Here is a 13,338-nt window from a genome sequence, read left to right as displayed (position 1 = left end):
TTATGATTAAACCAATCAGCAAAGCGACGGGAGGCATGCCCAGTTCCTCCTACCATTAAAGTACTCGGGGTGTTCGGTTACCAAGTTTATTGGAAAGCGCTCGCCAGGTAGCTTAAGCACTCAAGCAAGCACTCCATTCGAAACTGTTGATAAGGAACGGATGGCTTGGCAAGCGCTAGATAGCTGCTTATGAACTGAACACCTCCCAAGATTCGCTTTTCGGTCGTGACATCACTCCAAATAAATCATTACTTTAACGGTAAAATAGCGTTTAGATAAATATAACCTATAACCAGCTAAATATGTACTTTGAAAGCTCGCGATCATACAAAAATTTATATTTCAGTAAAAAAGAAAAGAAACGTTGAATAGCGGAAGTGACGTTTGGTTCATCAGCTGAACTTCCGCTCGAACGGAGGATGTGACGTTCGCATGTGGTGAGGGCTCAATGGAAGCTTCACATTTGAACAAAGTCTTCAATAATGACGACTCGCTGTTCTATTTTCTCCTTGTGCGAGGGCAAAGTTCGCTTTTACCCGAATTCTACCGACGGACCACTGTCCGGTTTGGTTGTGAATAAGGCTGCTTATACAGAACCAGAACGCACTTCCCAAAGCGCCCATTCAGGTTGTTAACGTGTGTGTGTGTACGTGTGTGTGTACGTGTGTGTGTATGTATGTATGTATACACGTGTGTGTTTGTATATATATATATATATATGTATGTATGTATGTATGTGCGTGTGTGTGTATATGTATGTGCGTGTGTGTGTATATGTATGTGTGTGTGTGTGTGTATATGTATGTGCGTGTGTGTGTATATATATGTGCGTGTGTGTGTATATGTATGTGCGTGTGTATATGTATGTGCGTGTGTGTGTATATGTATGTGCGTGTGTGTGTATATGTATGTGCGTGCGTGTGCATATGTATGTGCGTGCGTGTGTATATGTATGTGCGTGTGTGTGTATATGTATGTGCGTGTGTGTGTATATGTATGTGCGTGTGTGTATATGTATGTGCGTGTGTGTGTATATGTATGTGCGTGTGTGTGTATATGTATGTGCGTGTGTGTATATGTATGTATGTGCATGTATGTGCGTGTGTGTGTGTATGTATGTGCGTGTGTGTGTATGTGAGTATATATATGTGTATGTGTGTGTATATATATGTGTATGTGTGTGTATATATATGTGTATGTGTGTGTGTATATATATGTGTATGTGTCCATCTGTGTTTGTTCAATCACCTCCATTGGGCGTTTTGAAGGATTTGATCTGTTTCCCTTTGAGTAATTTGTCCCGCTTTTCTTGGTCTTGCAGAGCAACCAGAGAGCACGGAAAGGCCGGCATGTTCCACGTGTCTCTGCCAGCTGGACGGTCGACAAGAACAGGTGTGTGCAACGGTTTTGTAAATGTTTACACGAGCACCTCCCCATCGATGCCTATGCATGCTTATCCCCTGTTTCCTGAAAGATTGCTTTGTTTGTGCGAATTAGACATCAGTCATGGAATTCTTGAAAAGCGCTATACAAAATAAATGAATTATTATTATTATTATTATTAAGTAATAGGATATGCTTATGGGGTCGTTCTGTTGAGATTTCTCCAAGGAAACGTCTCAAAGTGCCTGTTTACCTGTCTGTGTCCGCACAATAACTCAAAAACTCTACATCCCCAACATGGTTAAGGAGGATAAAGTTGAACCTTGCATCCCATTCCAGACTAAGGCGCAGCAGAGCCGAATACATTTTGGTAATGCAATGATGTAATGGTTAGCTTAAGTAATATATGTACCATAATGGTGAATTGATGGTCCGAGGTTCGAGTACACAGCTTTTCTAACTCGAGAACACCAATGAGGAGGAAGGTAAAATGTACACTTTGCTTTGTGTGACCCCTTTGACACGGCTGATGATTTAAACAAAAGTGCATCTCTCATCCTTGCAGTTAAGGTCCCAAGTTTGAATGCATGGGATTGCTCAAACCTTTTCCTGCCACAACTACCTTTCAACCTTGTGAACGTGTGTCGTGTTTATCGGTGAATTGCAAATTGTGCTACCAATACCTCCTACCTTTCCTGTGGTTTTTCTGGTCTGGTTTGTTTTCTGGTTTATGGTTTTTCTGTTTTTTTGTGGGTTTTCATATACATATACCTTTCCTGTGGTTTTTCTTTGGTTACTATAAAATTTCTAGCTCTTCCATGAGCCTCGACCAAGTATCCAAAAATAAACGCAAATTTCTTGCTCTTGAATTATATTCACAATGATCCCCCACAATGATAGATGTCGTGATCGTGCACATTGTAGTAGCTCTGTTGCTCAAAGCCGTGCTTGGTTGAATCTGCGAACGTTCAGATCATCATGCTGGACTGCACAGATTATAATCCTTGTGACCGTTTGCACAGGTGGAGCACTATAAGACGGATTGGCATCGCTTCAACCTGAAGCAGCGCCTCATGGGAGGTTCACCTGTGTCAGCAGAGCGTTTTGAAGCCATTACAGGTGAGCAGTGGCTGATTACCCATGGCATAATCTATGGAATTCTTGAAGTGAGAAGAACAATGTAAAACTATAAGCTGATGTCCTGTTGCTCAGTTCAAGCTGCAGTGTCCTATTTTACAGGTGACATTTCTAGTATTTCGGGCTCTGGTTCGGAGTCGGGGGAGTCGAGTGACGAGGGAGACGACCGTGCACGCCACACGAATCCCACTGCCACAAGTCATTGCCTTGGTAGCAAAGTGGGGGATGAAAAGGAAGACGTGGCCTGCAGAGAGCGGGGAAACCCTAAAATAATTTTGCAGAATTCCGAGGGGAAGTTGTTAGCTGTGTATCGCTGTGCACTGCATAGTAAGAAGGTGAGATATTTGTATTATGGGAAAACGTTTATTTTTATTATTATTATTATTATTTTACAATGATCTAAGAGCTTGTACCTAAATCACATTCAGGGCAATGACAGAAGTTGATATCAATGTAATTTTGCATTACTTACAGGACAATGGATCATTGCATATCTGGAATATAGAATTTGAACGTGGGTTTCCGGCATCATGAGCCCTCTGTTCAAATGAGAATGTGTTACCAAAACTATTTGAAATCTTCCCTCATAATTAATCCTTCCCTTATTGGATGGGGGGAGGCTTGTGCCTGTTGTAGGGTTTGTTACCCCGTGCATGCGAAGCAAAAAGTGGGGTTAAGCAATCGCCCTCATGTCCATCCATCTGTCTGTCCATCGTATCAGTTTATGATCGAGGAACAACTTATTTGAATCAAATGTTATATTTTGAACACAAAACAGAACTTGAATAGTGTGGGGAATTTCCCTTACTCTTCTGTCAGGTTCGAAGTATTACAGTTGAAACATTTTTAAAAATTATTACAACTAGGGCATGCCCGTACTATATATATATCTAAAATTATATCCCCCCCCTCTATTTACATGAAATGGTTTGGTCCAAAGCGAACGGCTTGCGAGTGGTGACAATCCCCCCCCCTCTATTTACATGAAATGGTTTGGTCCAAAGCGAACGGCTTGCGAGTACGGTGTTTTTTATCGGACCCGTGGAATTATAGATAGTAGTTTTAATTAGTTTTAAAACATAGTTTAACGGCAACATAGTTTGCCAACGTGAAATAAATGAATACGCTCTCAAATGTGCCGTCCGAGGCAGAGTGTGTTCGCCACGTTCGGCACACGCGATAGCTCGCTGCTCTCTGATTGGTTGAATCGTTTTTTGGACATAGCTCGGTAAGTAATTGTCCGATTAATATGAAACCTTGAAAAGGCACATCCTCGGGTCCCCAGCAATATACCTGGCAAGTTTAAAGTATATCGGACCCGTGGTTGTCGAGAAACAGCGGTCACAGACAAACAAACAAACAAACAAACAAACACACATACAGAGATTACTGGAATTATAGATAGATACATAAATTTTTTTTAATGTTACATTAATTTAACATTAATTACAATACATACAATTTTTTTTTTTTTTTTGACATGTGGCGTCAGGAAGGGCATCCGGCCATAAAAACATTGCCTCAAACAGGGAACCATCATTGTCATGGGCCCCGTAAGGCTAACCCCCGCTCTAGCGGGGAAAATGGCCTTAAAACGATCATTCATTCATTCATTCATTCAATACATTAAAATAATATTACAGTTGAGTGTCCATCTTGTTTATCCCGAGAACCCTGTACTGCCCCAGCCCTCTCCCGATGTCCCTGTTCCCTACTGTTGTTGCATTTCTTTCTCTCTCTCCCTCTTATCTCCCGCTCCCTTTATTATATTGTTATAGATCGCGGTTAGATGTTATAGACCGAGCGGTGGTTTAGAACCGCGACCTAACAACACTCACCCGATTCACCCAGACTTTGGCCGTATCGCACCCTAGCTGCTCAATGAGGGAAAAGACAAAAACGACGCAATGTAAAGAGGAAAACGAAGGCCAAGAAAGGTTGGAAAGACTACTAAATTTATTCCTACGATTTACACACAAGCAACAAAAAAGCAATTCAGTTTATTTACAAGTACAAGACGCATGTGACACAGTGCAAATTTAGCTTATCTACAGACTTAACTTATTACCCAGGACAGAACAAACAAAGACGACTCACACGGGGAATGCCAGGGATGGCAGAAGGTGGATGGCTGGCGGGAGAGGAAAGGTCCAAGGGGGGGTCTTGCAGCACAACCGGCGCGTTCAGCAGCCGCCGTTCCGTTTCGGCCCTGCTCCGAACCGCCGTTCAGGCCCCCTTTGGCGGTCGGGTGTCGCGGCTGCGGCGGCCTCCGTCCGCTGCGTTCCCAGGACTTGTCTCACTCGTCTGGTCCCTCAACCCTCAACTCTTTCTTGCTTCTCTCACTCCTCACCACCGACTTCTCTCTCTGGCAACCGACTGTGACCAACTCCTTGCAACTCTCTTTCTTCTTCTCTTCTCTTCTCATCTCATGCTCATCTCCAAGGCCTCTCTCATAAAGCAGTCCCTTACAGTCGCTTTTATCACCCCCGGTGAAATCAAGCCGCCGACTCCGAGGGCACACCTACCGGGTCACTCACCGCGGCCCTGGTTGGTCGCGCGACCCTCGGGCTCCGCCCCGGACGACGACGGGCGGGCGCGCCCCTCCCCTCCTCTGACGAGGTGGAGACACGCCTTTCTTCCCTGACTCGAGCCTCGTGGTCACTGGCGGTTATTGGAGGGGAGGTGATTGGGAATCGAGGCTCAGCAATGACGAGAGGGGATGTAATATGGCAATCGAGGGTCGGCAATCACGAAAGGGGGGATGTGAAGGAAATGGGGATTTTTGGGGATGGGAATGGAAGGGGATCTATTCTCTTTCACTGGTGCAATGGAGTATTTCAATTAATGGGAGACACAGCCTTATCTTAAAACACAGAATAAGATATAACTATCGAACATGAATATCCTATGATTGGCTGACGTGTATGCTTGTGGACTATGGGACGCCCTTTTGATCTTACCCAGCTCCGGAGGCAGGAGGCACAGCACAACAACAATAATAATAATCATACAGCACACAATAAAAAATATATATATGCAGTCCTCATATCCACAACACTGCACTCTCCTCCTCTTAGGCACGTCCCGGGCCTACAACTTTTAGCTTTAGCGTGACACGTAGGTGTAGTTCCCTCTATTTTTAACCTGACCCTGAGTGCGACAGTTTAAACATAAATAAATGTGTCCCGCTGCTCCATTGCACCCTGCCTAACAGACTTACGCCCACAGTTAACCGAATTGCGGAATGGTCTTCAAACTATACACTGACGGTGGGGAGCATTATTTACACTGACGCTATTTTTATTTACAAAACTAACCCAGGACCTGTAATTGTTCTTTCTGGGGGGGAGACAGTCTGCTCTGCATCAATGCACCATTAAAGCACCCAAAAACGCACCAATACACACCCAAGCACCAATCGGTGCAGTCCCCATTGTTCAATGAATAAAATAAAACCAACAAACCCAACCCTGCAGGTGTCTCTTGCTCTTCGGCTCCCTCTGCTGGTTATCATTATTTCTTCCAGTTGTTGTCATTTTCTTTGCTTTGCTTACTGGCGGCCTATTTTCAATAAAACTTGCACCCAATGTGTCCTTTTTATTTATTTATGGCCCACCAGGCCGACTATGTGTATGGTTCACCTGTGGGGCATTGGTACCCTGTGGCCAAGGTCCGCCAGCAAGATTTCGGGCCCTCATGGCCGGTTCCAGCAGAGGGGCCATGCCCCAACCCATGGGGTCCATAAGTGGTGCTCGGCCACTGACATGTGGTCCATAATGTGGTGCATCGATGCAGACAGCTGGTTCTGGGAATTTCGGGCTCACAATGGCCGACCCACGCACGCTCCCCTCGGCGCCCAACGGCGCTCAGGTCCTCATGTGGGAGACAAAAAAGGGGGGACAAGACAGATGAGCGAGGGGTAAGGTCTCAAGGGTACACATCAAAAAGGCAATGCAAGGCGAAATGCGTACGGAGGGCGAAGTGAGAAAGCTCGTCCCTACCGTAAGTCACCCCCCTGTTACCTAGCCTACCCTTGCCCTTACCCCATATGTACAAAATCTACGCATTACCAATTCGTCACTACTGTCACGTCTTCCCCATATTTCCCCTATACCAAATTCGTCTCCACAATCCCTCTACTTCAAAATTTGCCATCACCAATTCATCATCAATCCTCATAAGGAGGGAGAGATGGAATTACGCACAATGTCACACCCACGTCATGATGCGTCGCACAATCCAAACATTTGCATCATAAAAAATAATCAAAACATGGCATGGTGTGGAGTACCTGTCACCTCAGGCGAGTGGATGCAGATGGTGCGAGGAGATCCTTCATCCTAACTATCCTCTAAATGACTTTAACACACTTTACACTACCCGGGGTCTTTCTCCGGCCAAACCATTGGCCCTCTTACACTATGGGTTCCAAAAACCAATTCCCATTGGCCAAACTGTGGTGCTCTTCAATTTGGGGTCTCACTCCCCCGATTCATCTCCCGGTGCCCTCGCACAATTTCTGGGCCGCGACGTGTAGCTCTCCCAACAGGTCTACCCACCTGCACACCTCCACCACTGTAGTTGCCACCCGAGCTTACCTAGCTCCTCACCCTAACCTATCTAACTGGGGGCAGCCCCTCTCCTGGCTCTGTCACCCCATGGTGCCCTCTGGCACTGGGCTACCCGGGTCCGTCCTCCGGATCCTCGGGCCCCATCCACAACAACTACTACCGGCTCCCAGAGCCCACCTGCGGCCTCACCTGGCCGACATCCTCACAGTGGTGGAGTGCTCAAACAACTACACACACTAACAGGCTACACGCCCAGCCATTTCCACAACACTAATGCACCCATCCACAGACCATTCTTTCACCCGCACCACAGATGCCAATATCCAAACCACAATTTACCTGTACCCTCTACCTAACACTTACACTACCCGCCCCGGGTATCCGTGATGGGGGTCCACTCTTCCCCCATTCACACCTTCGCACCATCCACTCCACTCCACAATTTCCACCATACTCACTCCACGACCATCCATTCCAATACTCCATACCATTTATTCCATACACCTGTCTTTCATTCACCTGTCGTTGCACACCTGTGCAATCTCACCTGGTGCCACCTGCACCCTCCTCCTCTTTCTGGACCAGTTGGTCAACGCAACACACATCACCATCACTCACTCATACACTGCTCCATTCACCTGTTCAGTTGCACACCTGTGCAATCACACCTGTTCCATTCTCACCTGTTCAATCCTCACACACACGGCATCATCTCAGCTAACTTCTCCCCTCTGAAACTTGCGCTTCCCAGTCGTCCCTTTAAACTATTGCGCTCCCACGTCATTATCATCCATACTAATCTACCTGCGTCCCCACTACAGGTATCAGTCACTAACTAAACTTAACGTTACCTAATGTCAATCTTCGCTAGATCCCTACACACCATATCCTAACCCACCCGGGCTAGTTTTCACTGCCATACACCCCATAATCTAGTGCTCCTTTGCCCCCACATGGGAAGGATGGTGGATTTGCCATCCCACCACATCGGGGGTCTCTCACTACCAATTTCGCTCGTCCAAATCCAACAATTCAAAAATTTTCCATTTACTGCCAATTCTATTCACTTTTCTAAATTTCGTTTTAAATCACTATCACTATCACCATCACCCGTCTACTTATTACATCCTCTCGGTGCGCCAACTCACATCTACAGCCCGGCTTCGTACAGCCGAGCAATGAACGCGGGTTCTTTTGTGCCAGCGGCTGGATACGTCCCGCATTCGGGGCAGGGACGGAGGCTTACCCGGGCCGAGATCCCATGCACCACCTCGGCGTGGAGTCATCCAATGTCCCGATCTCGACCTGCCGGCACGTCTCAATAGAAAGTGGTCGCCATGACGACCCTTCCTATCGAGCTGCCCGCTCCGCCTTGTGGAGCCCGGACGCGGCCGCTCCACGCGAGGCCCAGCGTGGATCGCGCACGGCGGTCCTTTCGAACCCGCCGTGGCTCGGATCTCCGCTGGTTCTCGCGGCACGCGAAGCCCGGCACGCACCGAGGGCCCGATCCGGCTAAAAGTCGACCTAACCTTTAACCCGGTTACCGTCGACGCTTCACCTGCAGGCTTACATGCATACGCTACCTCTTTCTTGCTCATACATGCAGCCGTTCCCATTCTCCTCGTACCTTTTCTTTCACACCTCGGTACTCTCATTCCGCTCACCGACTTGGTCACACACCTGACCACCGAACACTTTGGCACACATTCGTTGCTCGCACACCTCACCAATACACCGCTTCGCGCCCCTTTCTCGGTCACCTCCTTTGTGACGATCACAGGTGTGCTCTCACCCGCACACCCAACCACGTGCCTCACTACCAACTCAAATGTGCCTTCCCACACACGCTCTACCATTCCAGGTGTGCATCCTTCCATCCCAGGTGTACATCCTCGCCCACCTGTCACAACCAGCTCACTCTCCTTGTCACTCTCACTACTCTCACCTCCACTCTCGGTCGCGCACTCACCCTTACTCTTGACAGCATGTGCTTTCCCCATGCACCCGTCCGTTACACACCTTTCTCGCGCATCCTCCCGCGCACACTTCTTCGTTACTTCCTCCGTAACACTCACCACAGGCATGCATTCTCCCTTACTCTTGACAGCATGCGCTTTCCCCATGCACCCGTCCGTTACACACCTTTCTCGCGCATCCTCCCGCGCACACTTTTTCGTTACTTCCTCCGTAACACTCACCACACCGCGCTTCCCTGTGCTCCCTCGCACACGCGCTACGACCGGCTCACTCCTGACGGCACACTCACTCCTCGGCGTGCACTTTTTCCTCACACACCCCATGGTCGGACATTCTCGCACACCTCTTTTTTCGCACACCAGACCTGTCGCACACCTCACCACCGGCCTTTCACGAACACCCGGATCCAATCCAATCCCCAAGCCGACTGAAGCTTTCCTCACATCATATACATTGCCACTCACCTTGGCACCTCGTCCCCGCACCTCCTTTGCCACCTGCAAACTTTTTATTTGGTTAGTGAGCACCGCATCATGATTTGAACACAGACCTTGTACATATTCCATGACTTCCTCCTTTATCTCCCTCTTAGTTTCTGTCCGTCCCTTCTTAATTTCACTCACCTCTTCTCCCACTTCCTCTAGTTTTTGTTTAACCTCTTTTATTTCTCGGTGCGTCCCCTCAAGTTCGTCCTCTAAGGCTACCGTGACCGTCTCTATGTGCATCCTCACCTGCCGGTCCTTTGTCTCCATTATCTCTGTCACCTCCTCCACCCTCATTGTCAGTTCCTCCCGTACCATCTGACATTGCCTCTGCGTCGCTATTAATTCGTTTTTAATTTCTTTTTGTGTCGCCTTTAACCCTCCGAGTACTGCAGTGTTCCTTTGAACCTGCTCCACTAATTTAGTTTGTCCCTCTGTCAGCTGCTCCACCTCCTCCGTCAGATCTTCTATTCCCCCTTGTAACTTAGCCGTATTATTCCTCACTTCTTTCTCTATACGCTTTTCGCCTCGCTTTACCTCCTCGCGTAGCCCCGAGACCTCCTCACTCACCCCTCGTCGTATTTCCTCCATCTGGTTCCCCATCTGTTCGATTTCCCGGGCGGATTGTTCCCCTATTTCCCGCAATTTGTCCTCCATCCTATTTTCTAACCCCATTAACCCATTTTTCACCCCCTCTAACTGATTCTCCTGGGCAGCCATTCTGTTTTCCACCCCCGTTAACCCATGTTTCACCCCTTCTATCCCATTGTCTAACCCCTCAAATTTCTTGTCTAATCCCTCAAATTTCTTGTCTAATCCCTCAAATTTCTTGTCTAATCCCTCAAATTTCTTTTCTAATCCCTCACCGGTACCCCTCGCTTCGTCCCTCATTACCCCCATTTGGCCCTCCAATCGCTCACCCTGAGCATCCATCCGGTTCCCCATTACCCCCAATTGCTCACTCTGAGCATCCATCCGGTTCCCCATTACCCCCAATTGCTCACTATTCTGGGCCATAAGGGCCTTCATTTGTATAAAAAAAAGGTTCAAATCCATTGGCATCTCCGGTTCGACTACCGCGACCATGGGCGTGGCTAAATGTGGCGCCGCTGTAATCACGTGCGCTAGAGCGCCATTTTGTGCACCTGAAATTCCCGCAACCACATTGCCATTTTCCTCCTCCCTTTCTTCCCCGAAGTCCTGGGTTACTTCCAACCCCTCTATCTCTCCCACCGGCATCCCGTCGCCTTGGACAGCCATGGCGCGATTTCAAAATTCAGGTTTTGTAAAACAAAACAAATTTCGGCCGCTCCAAATTTTGACCAAAATTTTTTTCTAGATGTTTTAAAAATTTGGTTCGGGACCCGAATTCCACTCCCAGACACCAATTGTTATAGTACTAACACAATTGGTGTCCAAAATTTGGGCTAAATAAATTTAGTCCCAGGTTCGAATCCCATCTCCTGACTACCAATTGTTATAGATCGCGGTTAGATGTTATAGACCGAGCGGTGGTTTAGAACCGCGACCTAACAACACTCACCCGATTCACCCAGACTTTGGCCGTATCGCACCCTAGCTGCTCAATGAGGGAAAAGACAAAAACGACGCAATGTAAAGAGGAAAACGAAGGCCAAGAAAGGTTGGAAAGACTACTAAATTTATTCCTACGATTTACACACAAGCAACAAAAAAGCAATTCAGTTTATTTACAAGTACAAGACGCATGTGACACAGTGCAAATTTAGCTTATCTACAGACTTAACTTATTACCCAGGACAGAACAAACAAAGACGACTCACACGGGGAATGCCAGGGATGGCAGAAGGTGGATGGCTGGCGGGAGAGGAAAGGTCCAAGGGGGGGTCTTGCAGCACAACCGGCGCGTTCAGCAGCCGCCGTTCCGTTTCGGCCCTGCTCCGAACCGCCGTTCAGGCCCCCTTTGGCGGTCGGGTGTCGCGGCTGCGGCGGCCTCCGTCCGCTGCGTTCCCAGGACTTGTCTCACTCGTCTGGTCCCTCAACCCTCAACTCTTTCTTGCTTCTCTCACTCCTCACCACCGACTTCTCTCTCTGGCAACCGACTGTGACCAACTCCTTGCAACTCTCTTTCTTCTTCTCTTCTCTTCTCATCTCATGCTCATCTCCAAGGCCTCTCTCATAAAGCAGTCCCTTACAGTCGCTTTTATCACCCCCGGTGAAATCAAGCCGCCGACTCCGAGGGCACACCTACCGGGTCACTCACCGCGGCCCTGGTTGGTCGCGCGACCCTCGGGCTCCGCCCCGGACGACGACGGGCGGGCGCGCCCCTCCCCTCCTCTGACGAGGTGGAGACACGCCTTTCTTCCCTGACTCGAGCCTCGTGGTCACTGGCGGTTATTGGAGGGGAGGTGATTGGGAATCGAGGCTCAGCAATGACGAGAGGGGATGTAATATGGCAATCGAGGGTCGGCAATCACGAAAGGGGGATGTGAAGGAAATGGGGATTTTTGGGGATGGGAATGGAAGGGGATCTATTCTCTTTCACTGGTGCAATGGAGTATTTCAATTAATGGGAGACACAGCCTTATCTTAAAACACAGAATAAGATATAACTATCGAACATGAATATCCTATGATTGGCTGACGTGTATGCTTGTGGACTATGGGACGCCCTTTTGATCTTACCCAGCTCCGGAGGCAGGAGGCACAGCACAACAACAATAATAATAATCATACAGCACACAATAAAAAATATATATATGCAGTCCTCATATCCACAACAATATGTTCTATGTGTTAGCTCTGACACGAGCCTCGACGTAGTATACAAAAAAAAAAAAATCAGAAAAAAAAAAAATCGTTTTCACCAATCAAGTTCCAAGCATAACAGAGTTCATTTGTTTATTGGTACTTGCATAAAGATGTTACAGATTTCAAAGTTAATTTATGCAAGCAGGAGAGAGGACCTCTCACATTTAGTTACATTTTGCCAATCAAGGCATTTGCTGGGATTCTCTCTCACTGGACACTCCAGTTGATCTCATTTTTATACTCCCGAACACGGCCGATTACATCATCATCATCATCGAGGCCATCCTTCAAGGCAGATAAAATATTTTGGATTATGTCAAAGTAGATTGGAGGTTGTACCACGTACAAGCAGGAGGAATGCAGACTTATTGGCGCCCAGGGGGAATCTTGACTAATCTGAAAATACATACATTCATTTTTTATATTTAACTTGCCCCTGCTCCATATAAAATCGACAATATCATTTAACATTCAAAAGTTATAAAACGATGTCCCCTGCGAGATGCCTGCATTTATCAACCGAAGACAAAAGCCATTGTGGCCATGAGGCAACCCCACACGTCCACGCGGGGAGAGCTGGCCTTCACCCCATCCCGCCATCTCACCAGGATTGCTCCCACACACAACACTCGGTGATTATCCATCGTAACCACATTTTACCCTGCAACATCCTCTTACTCAGTAAATATATCAGTGTGTGTGTAGGTGTGTGTCTGCATGTAAATGTTGATTTAAAAATCTTCTACAATAGGAAGACAAGATGCCGTTTTACCGTACTTTGGCTTTGAATTCGTCCCGATCGACCATGCGCAGAGAGTTGATAATAATTTTACTCTGTCTGCCTGTCTGGCAGTCGATCAAAATTGAAAATCATTCCAAACAACAAACTTCCTGTTTTTAAGGATGCTATAAAGGACACAATCAACAGGCATGAAGAACGAATGAAATGTGTTAGATAGGGTGATGTAATTGACACTGGGTAAAATCCGGAATTAATT

General features: G+C 47.4%; 1 protein-coding gene across 1 annotated transcript in view; it reads left to right on the top strand.

Annotated features, from left to right (window-relative positions):
* The first annotated feature begins 394 nt into the window (after positions 1-394).
* The window catches only part of ANKZF1 (ankyrin repeat and zinc finger peptidyl tRNA hydrolase 1), a 48,695-nt gene continuing 35,751 nt past the window's right edge, over positions 395-13,338 (top strand). Inside the window, exons 1-4 of the mRNA XM_068126096.2 lie at positions 395-627; positions 1,322-1,392; positions 2,406-2,502; positions 2,623-2,855. Coding sequence (XP_067982197.2) covers positions 483-627; positions 1,322-1,392; positions 2,406-2,502; positions 2,623-2,855 — 546 coding nt within the window. The 5' untranslated portion in view covers positions 395-482. The remainder of the gene's footprint in view (positions 628-1,321; positions 1,393-2,405; positions 2,503-2,622; positions 2,856-13,338) is intronic.

Source organism: Myxine glutinosa, chromosome 1 (assembly GCF_964187855.1).
Source record: "Myxine glutinosa chromosome 1, kmMyxGlut1.1, whole genome shotgun sequence".
NCBI lineage: Eukaryota > Metazoa > Chordata > Myxini > Myxiniformes > Myxinidae > Myxine > Myxine glutinosa.
This window is presented reverse-complemented; position numbering and strand designations above follow the sequence as displayed.